We start from the raw sequence: 15,289 nt of genomic DNA on the forward strand, positions 1-15,289 counted from the left end.
AGCGGTCGGACCAATGGCGCGCCGCGCCGGCACGCAGCACGCATGCGCGCGTGCGCTTCCGCCAGGTTCTGCCCGGCCGGCGTCTGGGCGCCCCGTACGCATGCGCGGAGCCCTGCCCGCGCCCCCCCCCCCCCCCCCCCCCCCGCCCCGGGGCTCCCCCGGCCCCCCCGACACAAGACACCCCTCTGTCGGCGACACGTCCTTTATTGCCCCGGGGCTGCAGCCTCGCCCCCGGTGCCGTGCCCATGCCCCCGCGGCGGGTAGGGGGGCTCCAGTGTGGCGGACGCAGCCCCCAGGTGGGGTGCGGGGGGCCCCCCGGGGGCGCCAGGCGGGGGGTCCCCATCCCGCAGGCGGAAGAGGACGGGGGTGCGCCCCAGGACGGGGTTTGCCTCCTGCAGCCCCGCGATCCACTGGCCCAGCGTGCGCCGGTCACCCGCCCCCGCCATGCAGAGGGCGAAGACGGGGCCCTCCTCCACTGTGGGGCAGGGGTCAGGGGGGACGGGGGGCGGCTCGAGGGTCCCCCCTCGCCCCCCCGCCCCCTCGCCTTACCCTCCTCCACATCGAAGTCGTCGTCGTCCCAGGGGCCGCGCTCCAGGTCCAGGTCGAGGTGCAGGGGGTAGTAGAGGCTGCGCTCGGGGTCTGGGGGGTCCTCCTGGTAGGGGCAGGGGACCCCCTCCTACCTGTGCCTGCGCTCCCCTCCCCACCGGGGCCGTGGGGGTCCCCTCCTGCTCTCCCCTCCTCACCAGGGCCGTGGGGGTCCCGTCCCTGCCTCCCCTCCTACCCTGGGCCATGAGGGTCCCGTCCCCTCCCCTCTGGGGCCATGGGGGCCCCGTCCCCTCCCACCCATCCTGGGCCACGGGGGTCCCATCCCCTTCTCTCCTGGGCCAGGGGGACCCCTCTGTGGCCATGGCTAGCCCATCCCACCCCCTCCAGAGCCACGGGGACCCCCTCCCCTCCCATCTCATCCCAACCCCGGGGTCCGTCGGGCTCACCCGCAGGTTGGGGGGCAGGGGGTCCCCCCGCAGCACGTAGTAGCACAGGCGGGTGCTGCGCAGCCAGAGGGGGAATGGCCCCTCCACGAAGACGGGCCGGGCCGGGCCGTGCCGCGCCAGCAGCTCCTGCTGCTCCGGGCTCTGGCAGCCTGTGGGGCGGGGGGAGCTGGGGACCCCACGCCAGCACCGGGTTCCCCAAACCCCCACACAAGGGACCCCCAAACACTGGGGACCCCACGCCCAACACCGCAGGGCTCCCTCTGCACCAGGCTCCCCCGAACCTGGCACGTGCCAGGGTCCCCAACCCCACACGCTGCGTCCCCCACGTGCCAGCGTTCCCCCACATCCATGGGTCCCCGCCCCAGACACGTCTCCCCCCCAGATGCTCCCCCATCACCCAGGTCCCCTGGGTTCCCCGGCGCTCACCAACGATGTAGGGCTGGACGGAGCCCTCGTCGTCCCCCTCATCCGGCACTGGCCGCTGCAGGAGGCAAACGGTCGTCACCACCCGCCTCTTAACGACCCGGGGACATCGGGGCCTCGCTGGGGCACTGTGTCCCCAAGGAGGGCCCAGCCAGACACGGTGACAGAGGGGGCCCCCTCTGCACCCCCAACCTCACGTCTCCCGCCCCAGCTCCATGTCCCCATGTCCCACCCAGCTGATGGTGAGGGGGGTTCCCTGCCCCTGTCCCCGTCCCCCCATCCCCGTCCCATGGGCAGTGACACGGGTCCCCCGCCCCTGGTCTGCCCATCCCTGCGTCTTCAAGTCCCCACGTCCCCCTGTGTCCCCCAATGTCCCCATCCCCACATCCCCTATCCCTGCGTCGCCATGTCCTCGTGTCCCCCAACGTCCCCTATCCCTGCGTCTTCATGTCCCGCTGTGTCCCCCAACATCCCCATCCCCACGTCCCCATGTCTCCCTGTGTCCCCCAACGTCCCCATCCCTGCGTCCCCCAACGTCCCCATCCCTGCGTCCCCATGTCCCCCAACGTCCCCATCCACACATCCCCATGTCCCCCCATGTCCCCCAACGTCCCCATCCCCATGTCCCCATGTCCCCACGCCCCCCGTGTCCCCCAACGTCCCCAACCCCACATCCCCGTCCTCATGTTCCCTGTCCCCGTGTCCCACCTGGTAGACAGTGACACGGGCGTCGGGGTCGTTGGCGATTCGGCGCAGGCCGAGGCGGGCAGCCGCCAGGCCGGGGGGGGGCAGGCAGGGGGGCAGGGGGTGGGGGTCCACGTGGCGCAGCCGCGGCAGCCAGTACAGCAGCCGCTGGCACTTGCGCACGGGGCGGCTGCGGGGCCCGAAGATCCCCAGGAGCAGGAACCGCGTCTCCGCATCTGGCACCACGCCTGCACGGGGACCCAGGCGTCCGTGGGCACCCAGGCGCCTGGGTCCCCCCCCTTCGCCCCCCAGGGCTCCCCCTCCCCCTGCCCGCACCCACCATATCGCTCCATCTGCTCCAGGATCTGGAGGCCGCACTCCTGCTGCCGGGGGAAGGGGGCCAGCAGGCGCTGGAGGGGCCCCCGGGGCACCCAGGGCCCGCGGGGCAGCAGGCGCAGCAGGCGGTGGTAGGCCTCCCGCTGCCGCGCCACCCCCAGCGCCGGCATGGCTGCCAGCGCTGCCGCCACCAGCTCCAGCCGCCCCACGCGGCGCCCGGGCACCCGCTCCAACGCCGCCAGCGCCGCCGCGAAGGCCGCGGGGCCCCGGCCCTCGTCGTCCTGCGTCCCGTGGGGGGGGCTGCGCCGCGCCGGGGCCCCTGAGGCGTCCCCCGAGGCGTCCCCCGAGGCGTCCCCCCGAGGGTCCCCCCGAGGGTCCCCCGCCGGGCGGCTGCTGCCCTGGCACAGGCTCCGAGTGACCTGGGGGGAGAGAGGGACCGAGGCTGGAGGGGGCCGGGAGGGGGCTGGGGGCCCTGGACGAGGCACCCCCCCCGCCCGCAGACCCCCCGTGTCCCCCCATCTCCCACTGTGTGCCCCGGCCCGGCCCCCCCTCGTGTCCTCCCGTGCCCCCCCATGTCCCCAGGCCCCCCCCCATGTCCCCCCCCGTGCCCCCCCATCTCCCACCGTGTCCCCCATCCTGGCCCATTCCCCCGGCCCACCCCCCGTGTCCCCCCGTGTCCCCTGTCCTCGCCCCCCCGCCGTGTCCCCCCCTGTCCCCTGTCCCGGCCCCCCCCGTGTCCCCCCATCTCCCCCCGCGTCCCCCGGCCCGGCCCCTCCCCACCTGCGGGGCTCCCCAGCCCCCCCAGAGCCCCCGCGGCAGCGCGCGGGCCCAGCGCAGCCTCATGGCGCCGCGGGGTCAGCGCAGGGTCGGCGCGGGCGGGTCAGAGGTCACGGCCGGACACCGGGGTCCCCCCACGGGGTCGCGCCGCTGGGCGCCGCCATGTGCCGCCGACCCCGCCGGCCAGCGCTTCCGGGTCAGGAGGCGGGGCCGGCGGCAGAGCCAATCGCCGCGCGCCCCTCGCCTGGGGGCGGGGCCCGGGGCGGTGATTGGCGGCGCGGGGGGCGGGGCTCGAAGGGGTTCCCCGTGACGTAAGAGCGGGCCCCACGGCTGAGCTCAGCGCCGGGGTTACACGGTGCTGTCAGCGCCGGAGTTACACGGTGATGTCAGAGCCGGGGATACACTGTGATGTCAGGACTGGGGACAGCGGCGGCCTCGGGCACAGCTGGGTGATGTCAGAGCCCGGGGCTCGCGGTGATGTCACCCGCGGCACGGTGACGTCAGAGCTGCAACGGCCGCTATAAATGGAAACGGCGGCTCCGGCCGGGGGTGGGGGCGGGGGGGAGCGCATTCCCCGCCCGTGACGAACCGCCCCCCCCGGCCGGCGGAGTCCAATCCGCTGACGGCACCGGGAGTACCCGGCGCTCCGCCCCCCCCCCAGGGGCTGGGGGGACCCCGTCGGGGGGGGGAGGGGAGGGAGCAGGGACAGGGGGTGGGGCGGGGGAGGGGCGGGAGGGGATGGAGGGGAGAGAGGGGGGAGGGGGGGGGGCGGCCCGGGGCTCCCCCGCCCCCCTCGGGATCCCCCCGCTAAATGTGGAAAAAATGACGCCACCACCCGCCCCGCGGTGACGTCAGCGCGGCGGGTAGCGCGGATTGGCTGGCGGCGGCCCCGGCCCGGGGGGGCTCCGCGCCCTCCGCCGACTTTTAAAAGTGGCGGCGGCGCCGGGTCGGGACCGGGACGAGCGACCCGGGAGGGACCGACCCGACCCAGGCCGAGCCGAGCCGAGCCGAGCGGAGCCGAGCGGAGCCGAGCCGGGACCGACCCGGACCCCGACCAGGACGAACCGACGCGACCCACCGCGACCCTCCCGCACCCCCCCATGTCCAACCCGCACTTCAACCGCGGGCCGGCCTACGGGCTGTCGGCCGAGGTGAAGAATAAGGTGGGCGGAACCGAACCGAACCGGGCCGGGCCGGGCCGGCCCCACCCGGGGCCGGAGGGGGGACAGGACCCGGCCGGCGCGGGCGGGGGGTAGGGGCAGGACCCGGCGCTGTCCCTGGTGCTGCCCCGGGCGCCGGGGTCCGGTCTGCGGGGGGGAGGCGGTGGGCGCCCGGCTCTGGGTCCCCGCCGTGCCCGAGGGGAGCGGGGGCACCAGGCACCGGGCACCGGGTCCCCGCCGTGCCCCCGGGGTGCGGGGGGGGCACCGCTGGGTCTCCCCGGCCGTGCCTCAGTTTCCCCCCCGCGGGGGAGGGGCTCCCCCGTCCCTCCGGCCGCCGCCGCCCGCGGGGAGCAGCGCGGGAAGGGTTAAGCCGGGGGGCCCCGGGTGGCCCGGGGGGGGCCCCGCCGCCCCCGGCCCCGCCGCGCGCCCTTATAAGGCGTCGGAGCGCGGCGGGCGGGCGGCCGCGGCCCGGGGCTATATATGGGCAAAGGTTCGGCGGGCCCGGACCCCGCCGGGGCGGGGCGGGCGGGGGGCCCGGACGGCGGGGCCTCCCCGCTCTGCGGGGGGCGGGTGCCCCCCCCCGGCCCGGGCCCCCCCCGCCTCCCCAACCCCTCCCCGCGGCTGGGGGACCCACGTCGGGCGCTGTCCCCCCCCCCCGCCGGGGCGGGGGCTGAGCCCCGGTGTTCCCCCCGTGTCCCCCTGTGCACCCCCCAGACCCCCGTCCCCTCCTGCATCCTCCCACCTGACCGTGTCTGCCACATCCCCCTGATGGTGTCCCCGTGTCCCCCATGTCCCCGTGTCCCTCTGACAGTGTCCCCCACATCCCCCATGTCCTGCTGATGCTGTCCCCCACGTTCCCCATGTCCCTCTGACAGCGTCCCCCACATCCCGTGTCCCCATGTCCTGCTGACGCTGTCCCCCATCCCCCATGTCCTCCACATCCCCCATGTCCTGCTGACACTGTCCCCCACGTCCCCCGTGTTCCCACGTCCTGCTGACACTGTCCCCCGTCCCCAGCTGGCGCAGAAGTACGACCTGCAGCGGGAGCGGGAGCTGCGTGCCTGGATCGAGGGGACCACTGGCCGCCGCATCGGGGACAGCTTCATGGACGGCCTCAAGGACGGCGTCATCCTCTGCGAGTATGACCCCTGACCTCTGACCCCAACCCTGGCTCAGGGACCGGGCTGTCCTTTGGGAGCACAGCCCCCCCCGACCCCTGACCCCCTGAGTCTGGGGTTACCCTCTGGGAACTCAGCCCAATCTTGACCCCATTCCTCGCCCCCCTGCTGACCCTGACCCATGGGGGCTGACCCCTGCCCCGACCCTGACCTTGACCCCTGCCCTGCCCCTGACCCCGGCCCCCTCCCCCCCAGGCTCATCAACAAGCTGCAACCCGGCTCCGTGCAGAAGGTGAACGAACCCGTCCAGAACTGGCACAAGGTGAGGGGGGCCCCGGGCAGGGGGCCGGGGCTGGGGGCGGGGGGGGCCCACGAGGGGCCCTGGGGGAATGCAGGGGGTCCGGGCCCTGGGAGTCCGGGCTCCGAGCTGACCTGCGCGCAGCTGGAGAACATCGGGAACTTCCTGCGGGCCATCACGCGCTACGGGGTGAAGCCCCACGACATCTTCGAGGCCAATGACCTCTTCGAGAACACCAACCACACGCAGGTCCAGTCCACCCTCATCGCCCTCGCCAGCCAGGTGACCGCGCCGGGGTGGGATGGGGTCCTGGGGGGTCCCTGGGGGTCCTTGGGGGTCCTGCGGGAGCGGCTGCGGGGGGCCCTGGAGGGTCCCCATGCCCCCTTGGAGGACGCCAACCACACACAGGTCCAGTCCACCCTCATCGTCCTCGCCAGCCAGGTGACCCCGCCAGGGTGGGACGGGGTCCTCTGGGGTCCTGGGGGGTGGCTGGGGGGTCTCGGCGGCTCCCAACATCCCCTGGGAGGCACCAACCACACGCGGGTCCAGCCCTCTCCTGTTGCCCTCACCTGCTCGGGGGAGCCCTGGGGGGTATTTGGGGTCTCGGGGGGCCTGAGGGCGAGGGGCCTGGGGGAGCTTTGGGGCAGTCTCAGGGGAACTGGGGACAAATATGGGTCTGGGGGCTCCGGTGGGGCGAGGGCCTGTGCGCACCCCGAGCCTCAGGGTCTCGCGCAGGCCAAGACGAAGGGGAACAACGTGGGTTTGGGGGTGAAGTACGCGGAGAAGCAGCAGCGGCGCTTCCACCCCGAGAAGCTGCGCGAGGGCAGGAACATCATCGGCCTCCAGGTGCCGCGGGGACAGACGGGGGGGGACAAGGACATGGGGGGGCACAGGGGGTGCATGGGGGATTCTGGGGGACCTCGGGGCACATGGGGTGCCCAGGGGGGTCTCTTGGGGACATGGGCTTCCGCTGTGGACGGTGGCGGGGGGGCAGTCCCAGCGTCTTGGGGCTGGCCGGTGCCGTAGGGGACACCGTCCCTGTCCCCACCCGTGACCCCCTCCCCCCCGTCCCCAGATGGGCACCAACAAGTTCGCCAGCCAGCAGGGCATGACGGCGTACGGGACGCGGCGGCACCTCTACGATCCCAAGTTGGGGACGGACCAGCCCCTGGACCAGGCCACCATCAGCCTCCAGATGGGCACCAACAAGGGCGCCAGCCAGGTGGGGACGGGGGGGGACACAGACACCCCTGCGGGGACCCCACTGTGTGGGGCCAGGCAGGTATGGGGACACAGGGACACTGATGTCCCCGGGAGACGCCAGTGTCAGGGTCAGCGAGGCAAAGGGACGTGGGGACGTGGCACCGGAGGGAGGGGGTCAGGGAGACCCCATGGGCAGCAGGGGGGGAGGATGGGGGGCCCCCAGCGCCCCCGACATCCTGAGATGTCGTCCCCTAAGGAGGCCGAGGGACACCTGGGGAGGACGAAGGACCCTTGGGGGAGGACAAGGGGCCCCTTCTGGTCCCCTGGAGAGGACAGGGGGACCCCCCCCAGATCCACGGGGAGACTTAGGGACCCTCGGGGGAGGCTGAGGGATTCCCCCAGACCCACAGGGAGGACAAGGGACCCCCCCAGTCCCCACGGGGAGGCCGAGGGACACTCAGGGGAGGCTGAGGGTCCCCCCCAGTCCCCACGGGGAGGCCGAGGGACACTCAGGGGAGGCTGAGGGATCCTCAGGGGAGGACAAGGGACCCCCCCAGACCCACGGGAAGGACAAGGGACCCTTGGGGGAGGACAAGGGACACCCCCAGTCCCCACGAGGAGGCGGAGGGACACTCAGGGGAGGCTGAGGGACCCTCGAGGAGGCTGAGGGTCCCCGCCAGTCCCCACGGGGAGGCCGAGGGACCCCTGGGGAGGCCGAGACCACCCCTCCCCAACGCTGCCCCTGCCCAGGCGGGGATGACGGCGCCGGGGACGAAGCGGCAGATCTTCGAGCCGGCGCTGGGGATGGAGCGCTGCGACACGCTGACCATCGGGCTGCAGATGGGCAGCAACAAGGGCGCCTCGCAGCAGGGCATGACGGTGTACGGGCTGCCGCGGCAGGTCTACGACCCCAAGTACTGCGGCGGCCCCGAGCTGCTGGGCGAGGACGGCCTCGACGGCTTCTACAACTCCCAGTAGCCGCCGGCCCGCGGCTACTTGCACCGCACCGCCCTGCCCCGCGCAGGGCCGCACCGCACCGGCCTCACCGCGCCACCAGCCCCGCGGGGCCGGCTCGGCCCGGGGGGGTTCGGCCAGGGGGTCTGGCCCCGCCGCTGCTGCCCCCCCCGTGTGAAGCCACCGAGGCACAATAAAACCCACACGCAAACCTGCCGCCTCCGTGGGCGCCAGCACGGGGGACGACGAGGCATGGGGGGGGGACTCCAGGGGCCAGCGAGGCTCAGGGCTGGGGGGACACGAGGCGGGGAGGGACAGGAGGAGGTGGGGGGCAGTGAGGCACTGAGATGGGACAGGGGGACACTGAGGCACACAGGGGACAGCGGGACATCGAAGGGGAACAGGGACAAAGGGACACCAAGACACAGAGGGGGCACGGGGGGGAGGTCAGGGGGACAGACGGTGGCCAGAGAGCCCGAAGGTGCTGCAAGGGGGACAGGGGTGACCGTGGACACCCAGGTTCCCCATGCTGGGGCAGCACCAAGCCTGGGGTGACCCCCCCAGCCCCCCCTACCCACGCGGGCACCCATGATGACAAAGTTGACCCTAACGAGGTCCCTGGGGGGTAATGGGGGTCCCCAAGTTTAGGAGCTGGTGGCCAAGCGTAGCTGTGAAACCAGAGAGGATTCGTTAGCGACACTGAGCCTTGTCGTGGCCGTCCCCACGTGTCCCTGCACGTCCCCACAGACCCCACACGTCCCCGTGCCTCTCGCCGTGGCGCTGCCAGTGACAAGGACATGGAGCCCTGGCCCGGCCCTGCGAGGGCGTTTATTCAAGGGCGGCTCGGCCGAAACGCGTTGCCCATGCGCCCGGACCTCGTTCCTGTGGCCCCGCTCCTGCGCGGTCCCTGCAGCTCGCTGGCGAGCAGCAATTAAGCGCCTGGGACGGGGACAAGTCCCAGCAGGGCCAGGCGAGCCCCCTCCCCCAGGGGTCCCCTCCCCAGCGTGCAGGGTCCCTGCGTGACCCGGAGCCCCGGTGCCTCGGGACAGAAAAATAGAAAATGTAAAGAAAATGCCACGAAGGGGCGGCAGGGACGGGACCCCCCGCGGGCCTCGGGGCAGGGACAGGACTCCCCACCCGGGGGTCTGGAGCTGAGCTCCGGGCAGGGGCTGCCCCAGCCGTTACTGGTTGGCAGCTTCGCAGGCGTCGATCCAGTCGCTGTAGACGTCCACTGGCTCCGACAGGTCTCGGGGGGACGTTAAGGCACTAACAGGGAAGCAGAGGGGGGTCCGGGGGGATGCGGGGTGGGGAGGAGGGTGGGGGGACCCTAGAGGGGTGGGGAAGGGGGGAAGGGGGCCCACTAAGGATACAGGTGATGGGCGTCTGGAACTCCTCCAGGCAGACGGTGCAGGAGATCACCCCCGTGTTGCGGGCGCGGTCCCTGGGGCAGCAGGGGACAGGCTGCTACGGGCGGCCCCTGGCTTTGCCCCCCCCCGGTCCATGCCCCCCACCCGGTCCGTGCCCCCCGTCCCCCCGGTCCGTGCCAACCCCCCCGCCGTGCCCCCCTCGGTCCGTGCCCCCCGCCCCGGCCATGCCGCCCCCCGGCCGCGTCCCCCCCCGGGCCGTGCCTCCCCACTCACCGCCGTGCCCCCCTCGGTGCCCCCCCCCGGCCGCGCCCCCCCGCTCACATCTTGACGTCGCAGGACTTCTCGTGGTTGCAGAAGGGGCAGGTGAACTGCGTCTCCAGCGTCCCCGTCACCTTCTTCTTGGGCGGCGGCTTCCGCTTGGACTTGCGGCGCCCCATGGCTGCGGGAACCGCCACGAAGCCGGTCACGGGCCGGGGGCCCGGCTGGGCCCTGCCCGCCCCCCCGCCGGGGCCCGGACTCCGGGAGCCCCCGCGGGCGCGACCCCGACCCGCAACGGGCCACGACGGGGGCGAGCGCGACCCCCCGGGACCCCCCGGGACCCCTGGCCCGGCCCCACCTGCCGCCCCGGCCCGCTCCGCTCCCGCCGCGTTTCCCCCGGCGACCGGCGCTTCCGCCGCGGCGACCCGGAAGCGGCCCCGGCCCCGCCCACTGGGTGACGGACGCGCGGCTCCAGCCAACCGGCAGCGGAGGCGGGGCCGAGTGGCCGCTGCCACCGCGTGGCCCGAGGGTTGCCCCGCCCCCCGCGGCCTGGGGCGAAACGCGGCGGTTTTGGGGCGATCGATCGCGACGGCTCCGTCCAAAACCCTTTATTGGGGGGGGGGGGCACTGGGGACCCGCGGGGGGGCTCCCACAGGGCCCTGGGGTCCCCGAGGTCAGGGGTCACGGGGGTCCCGCCCTGTCTCCCCGAGGTCAGGGGTCACAGGGTCCTGCCCTGTGTCCCCCAGGTCAAGGGTCACGGGGGGTCCCCGCGGCCTGGCGACAGAGGGGGTCCGTGACGGTGTCCCCCCGTGTGGCGGGTCCTGGTGTCCTTCAGGGTCGCGGGGGTCAGAGGTCACGGGGGGCCAGGGCCACACGGTAGAGGACGCGGCCGGTGGCCTCCAGGAAGGTGACGGTGGCCGCGTGGGCATCCAGGCGCAGGTGGGCAAAGCCGCCGGGGGACGCGGGCGCCCCGAAGAAGAAGCGGAGGGAGCCGGGCGGCACGGCCCCCCCGTGGCGCTGGGACTCCTCCACGAAGTTGCCGGCGCCGCTCACCACGTAGCCCACCCCCCCCTCCTCCAGGAACTGGGGGGGCAAAGACGGGGGGTCAGGGGTCCCCAGGATGGCAGGATCCCCGCCCTGGGCACCGGCACCCTGCCCACCCCCCCAGCAGGGGACAGTGACACCGTGGGGTCAGAGGGGGGTCCCCTGGATGCCAGGGTCCCATGGGAGGGGCCCCAGAGACTGGGATCCCGTGTCAGGTTTTGGGGGGTCCCTGGACACTGGGGTCCCACAGAGGGGTCTAGGGGTCCCCCTGGATAACAGGGTCCAATTGAGGGGGGCCCCCCAGAAACTGGAATCCTGTGTCAGGTTTTGGGGGGTCCCTGGACACTGGGGTCCCATGGGGGGGCCTGGGGGTTCCTCGGATGCTGGGGTTCCATTGCGGTGGGCCCCCAGACACCAGGATCCCATGTCAGGTTTTAAGGGGTCCCTGGACACTGGGGTCCAGTGGGGGGCGTCTGGGGAGTCCCCTGGACACCGGGGTCCCATTGAGGGGGGCCCCCCAGACACCAGGATCCCGTGTCAGGTTTTGGGTGGTCCCCTGGACGCCGGGGTCCCATGGCGGGGTCTGGGGGGTCCCTGGGCTCACCTGCAGGTTGTGGTCGTGGCCGCAGAGATAGGCGGTGACGCGGTGGCGCCGCAGCAGCGGCCGCAGCAGCCGCACCAGGCAGGCGGTAGGGCCGTGCTCGGCCACCGACCACACTGGGTAATGCCCGGCCACCAGCACGTAGCGGTCGTGCCGCGCGGCGGCCAGGCGTCCCCGCAGCCAGGCCAGCTGCGCTGCCGCCGCCCCCACGTCCCGGGGGCCCTGGGGGGCACCCCCCGCCCCGAAGTCGTCCCCGCCGCCGCAGAGCAGCACCGTGTCCAGCACCAGCAGCCGGGCCGAGGCGTTGGTGCCCGGCAGGGAGAGGCGCAGGCTGTAGTAGTAGTGCGGGAAGTTCCTGCAGGACACGGGGGGCTTGGGGACACCCTGGGGACACCGCAGGGGGACTTGGGGATACCGCGGGGACACCCCAGCACTAGGCACAGGCTGTAGTAGTGCATGAAGTGCCTGTAGGACATGGGAGGGGGCTTGGGGACACCCTGGGGACACCCTGGAGAGACCTGGGGACACCCCGGGGACACCCCAGCACCAGGCACAGGCTGTAGCAGTAGTGCGGGAAGTGCTTGCGGTGTACGGGGGGGCTTGGGGACACCCTGGGGACACCCCGGGGGGACTTGGGGACATGGGCAGGGAACAGCAGCTGCACAGGGGTCCCGGTTGTCCTGGGGGGTCCCTACCATCGGGGGGAGCGGTGGCCGTACGCCAGCTGCGCGGTGACGTTCCCGGCGTGGTCGTGGTTCCCAGCCAGCACGAACCAGGGCAGCTCCCGCAGCCCCGGGGCCGTGAACACCTGCTCAAAGGTCTCCTGCCGGGGGGGCGGGGGGGGCCGGGGGACAGAGAGAGACATGGGGACACGGGATGGGGACATGTGGGGGACAGGGGGAGCTGAGCACAGTGCGCCCAGCCAGGCTCCCCACAACCCCCCTGGGGACATTTGGGTCCCCCTCAGGGAGGTCCTGGGGGTCCCCCCTGAGATTTTGCCCCCCCCCCAGAGATAGGGGTTCCCCCACAGCCCCCCCCCAAATGCCCCGCTGGGAGATGTGGGGCTGTACCTGGAAGCGGGGGTCCCACTCGTCCCGCACCCCCTCGTAGTAGAAGTTGTCCCCCAGGGCGAGGACGAAGTCAGCACCCAGGTCGGTGGCCGCACGTCCCATGGCCGCCGCCGTGGCCACCTCGCGGGGGGTGGCGAAAGGGGGGTCAGGCACCCCCCCCCAGTCACCCACCGCCAAGAACTGCACCGCCCCCTCAGGGTCCCCCCCGGCTGCCACCGTCACCGTCACCGTCATCCACAGCAGCGCCAGCATCTGCAGAGGGTGCCCATGGGACCCCGGTGTCTGGGGGGTCCCAGGGGTCCCAGCCCCCACCCAAGGGACCCAGGTGTCCAGGTTGGGTCCCAGGGGTCCCAGACCTCACCCATAGGACGCAGGCGTCCAGGTGGTCCCAGACGCCTCTCATGGGACCCAGGCGTCCAGGGGATCCCAGGGATCCCAGCCCCCACCCATGAGACCCAGGTGTCTGAAGGGTCTCCGGGGTCCCGGCCCCCGCCCATGGAACCCAGGCATCTGGGGGGGTCCCAGGGGTCCCGGCCCTCACCCATGGGACCCTGGTGTCTGAGGGGTCTCCGGGGTCCCGGCCCCCACCCATGGAACCCAGGCATCTGGGGGGGTCCCAGGGGTCCCGGCCCTCACCCATGGGACCCAGGCGTCCAGGGGGGTCCCCAGGATCCCGGCCCCCAATCATGGGACCCTGGTGTCTGGGGGGTCCCAGGGGTTCTGGCACCCACCCACAGGACCCAGGCGTCCAGGGGGGTCCCAGGGGTCCCGACCCCCACCCACGGGACCCAGGCGTCCAGAGGGGTCCCAGGGGTCCTGGTCCCCACCCATGGGACCCAGGCGTCCAGAGGGGTGCCAGGGGTCACGGCCACCACCCATGCGGCCCAGGCATCCAGGTGGTCCTGGACCCCTCCCACAGGACCCAGGCACCTAGAGGGGTCCCAGGGGTCCTGGTCCCCACCCACGGTACCCAGGTGTCCAGGTGGTCCCGGTCCCCTCCCATGGGACCCAGGTGTCCGGGGGGGTCCCCAGCACCCCCCCAGGGCAGAGCGGGGACCCAGGCATCCGGCGCAGCTCCCCCAGTATGGGAAAGGCACCCAGGTGTCCAGGCCGCCCCCCCTCCGCGAGGCCGGGGGCCACTCACCCTCGTGTCCCCTCGCGTGTCCCCTCGCGTGTCCCCTCCGGCGCTTTATGGGCCCAAAAGGGGAAGTGGGGTCGCGCCGCCCGGAGCCCCCCCGGCCCCGCCGTCACCTGACGCCTCGCGGTGACACGGGGCCGCCGCGGGGGGGGGGGGGGGGGGGGCGGGCCGCAGGGCACTGGGAGCACTGGGAGCACTGGGGGGCCCGAGGGGGATCAGCCGGAAATGCCCGAAATGCCCCAAATCCCCTCAAGCCACCGCCACGTCACGGCTCATGCGGGACCCCGGCGACCGGGACCGCCCCCCCCCGGGACCCAGATCCCCCAGTGACCCCCCCGGGACCCAGATGCCCCAGTGCCCCCCCCCCGGGATCCCCCCCACGTTTTCCAACGAGGCCACGTGCAGGGGGGGGCAGACGGACGCGGGGGTCCCTTACTGGGCGTGTTTGGGGGTCCCTTACTGGGGAGGGGGGTCCCTTACTGGGGGGGTCCCCACCTCACCGGCCCGGGGCCCTCCGGGGCCGGGGGGTCCCGGGGGTCGGGGAGTCCCGGGGGGTCCCGGGTCCTCTCCGGGAGGGGCAGCAAGGCCCCGCGGGGAGGGGGGGGGGCCGGGTCCCTGCAGGGGTGGGGGTGGGGGTGGGGGCGGGCACCGCCCTTTGCCTCGTGCAGCTGCGGGGGAGGGGCCCGGACACCTGGGTTCCTCCTGCCCCCCCCCCCAGCGCCCCGCGCGGAATGGGGAGAAATCGGCCTGTTTTGGGGCTGCTCTCGGGGTGTCCGCGCCCCCCCCCCCCCCCGGGACCCCCCCAGTTCCGGGAAGGGGGACGGAGTTCCGTTGCCCCCCCCCCGCCCCACCCCCCGGTTGAGGACCCTGGCGCCCGGTGAGGGACCCCCCCAGGGTCGCGATGGGGAGCCCATCACCGCGACACCCCGTTGCTAAGGGGACCCCGTTGCCGTGGGGACCGTCCGCCGGTGGGCGCAGCCCCCCCCCCGCGACCCCCCATCCCCCCGCGGGCCGAGGCGGGGCGGGGCGGGTACGACACTTTATTTCCTTTTTTTGTCTTTTTTTGCCCCTTTTCCGCGGATTTTTTCCTCCTTCCCGCTCGCGGGCGGCGCCTTTGGGGTTTTTTTTTTTTTTTTTCCTTTTCTCCTCGATCTGGGGGGAGGGGCCGACCCACCCCAACGGGAAATGACGTCACTACCACGTGCGGGGGTGAGGGGCGACCTGGGGGTCCCCAAATGTGCAAGGCTGGTGTGGGGGGGGGGCCCCGACAGCGACGCCCCCCAACACCACCCCCCCCACCCAGGGCGTGGGGGGGGGGACACACGGGGGTCCCGATTTCGGGGTACCCGAACTGGGGGGGGGTCCCCACTGCCCGGGGAGGGGCCCATTGCTGGTGGGGGGTCCCCAAATGTTGGGGGCCCCATTGCTGGTGGGGGGCCCCAACGGGGGCCCCAAAATGGGGGGAGCCCAATAATTGGGGGGGGGCCTGTTTCCCGGGGGGGGCGCACTGCTGGTGGGGGGTTCCAGGGGGGTCCCAAAAACCCAGGGGAGAGGGTTCACCCCAGAGCGGGGGTCCCCAAAACGAGGGCCCTAATGATTGTCCCCATTTTGGGGGGACCCCTTTGGGGGGGGGGGGGAAGGCACACGGGGGGGTCTAAGGCAAATGCAATTTTGGTCCATCTGACCCCAAAACCCGGGGGCCGGGGGCGGGGGGTCTGGACCCCCCCAGACTGCCCGGGGTGGGGGGGCCCCATCCCATCCCCCGCCACCGAAATCAGCCAAAGGTGCAGAAAACCCCAAAATGAGCAAAATGCCCACAAATTCCCCCCCCTCCCCCGGCTGCCCTCCTTCTTCCACCCCCCGGGC

The 15,289-nt window shown here is 73.5% G+C and overlaps 4 protein-coding genes across 5 annotated transcripts; 1 reads left to right on the forward strand and 3 right to left on the reverse strand.

Moving 5' to 3' along the window:
* Nucleotides 1-186: 186 nt before the first annotated feature.
* ECSIT (ECSIT signaling integrator) lies at nucleotides 187-3,402 on the reverse strand. 2 transcript variants are annotated; one of them, XM_075134095.1, is made up of 7 exons: nucleotides 3,216-3,402; nucleotides 2,440-2,854; nucleotides 2,124-2,347; nucleotides 1,419-1,473; nucleotides 993-1,141; nucleotides 550-652; nucleotides 187-475 (listed from the first exon to the last, which is right to left on the reverse strand). In XM_075134095.1, the coding sequence occupies exons 1-7, from the start codon at nucleotides 3,276-3,278 to the stop codon at nucleotides 204-206; spliced, it is 1,281 nt and encodes a 426-aa protein (XP_074990196.1). In that variant the 5' UTR covers nucleotides 3,279-3,402; the 3' UTR covers nucleotides 187-203. The 2 variants fall into 2 exon arrangements, with proteins under 2 accessions (XP_074990196.1, XP_074990197.1); XM_075134096.1 differs by having other exon boundaries at nucleotides 349-652; nucleotides 1,423-1,473.
* Nucleotides 3,403-3,986: 584 nt separating this feature from the next.
* CNN1 (calponin 1) lies at nucleotides 3,987-8,156 on the forward strand. The gene is made up of 7 exons (XM_075134128.1): nucleotides 3,987-4,375; nucleotides 5,390-5,511; nucleotides 5,746-5,812; nucleotides 5,933-6,070; nucleotides 6,524-6,634; nucleotides 6,864-7,010; nucleotides 7,742-8,156. The coding sequence occupies exons 1-7, from the start codon at nucleotides 4,313-4,315 to the stop codon at nucleotides 7,967-7,969; spliced, it is 876 nt and encodes a 291-aa protein (XP_074990229.1). The 5' UTR covers nucleotides 3,987-4,312; the 3' UTR covers nucleotides 7,970-8,156.
* Nucleotides 8,157-8,749: 593 nt separating this feature from the next.
* Nucleotides 8,750-10,012, reverse strand: ELOF1 (elongation factor 1). The gene is made up of 4 exons (XM_075134129.1): nucleotides 9,929-10,012; nucleotides 9,634-9,751; nucleotides 9,316-9,386; nucleotides 8,750-9,191 (listed from the first exon to the last, which is right to left on the reverse strand). The coding sequence occupies exons 2-4, from the start codon at nucleotides 9,747-9,749 to the stop codon at nucleotides 9,127-9,129; spliced, it is 252 nt and encodes an 83-aa protein (XP_074990230.1). The 5' UTR covers nucleotides 9,750-9,751; nucleotides 9,929-10,012; the 3' UTR covers nucleotides 8,750-9,126.
* A 160-nt stretch (nucleotides 10,013-10,172) lies between these two features.
* On the reverse strand, nucleotides 10,173-12,640 carry ACP5 (acid phosphatase 5, tartrate resistant). The gene is made up of 4 exons (XM_075134068.1): nucleotides 12,286-12,640; nucleotides 11,911-12,038; nucleotides 11,219-11,570; nucleotides 10,173-10,653 (listed from the first exon to the last, which is right to left on the reverse strand). Exons 1-4 carry the CDS (start codon nucleotides 12,535-12,537, stop codon nucleotides 10,417-10,419), a joined length of 969 nt encoding a protein of 322 aa, XP_074990169.1. The 5' UTR covers nucleotides 12,538-12,640; the 3' UTR covers nucleotides 10,173-10,416.
* Between the last annotated feature and the right edge of the window lie 2,649 nt (nucleotides 12,641-15,289).

Source organism: Calonectris borealis, chromosome 31 (assembly GCF_964195595.1).
Source record: "Calonectris borealis chromosome 31, bCalBor7.hap1.2, whole genome shotgun sequence".
Lineage (NCBI taxonomy): Eukaryota > Metazoa > Chordata > Aves > Procellariiformes > Procellariidae > Calonectris > Calonectris borealis.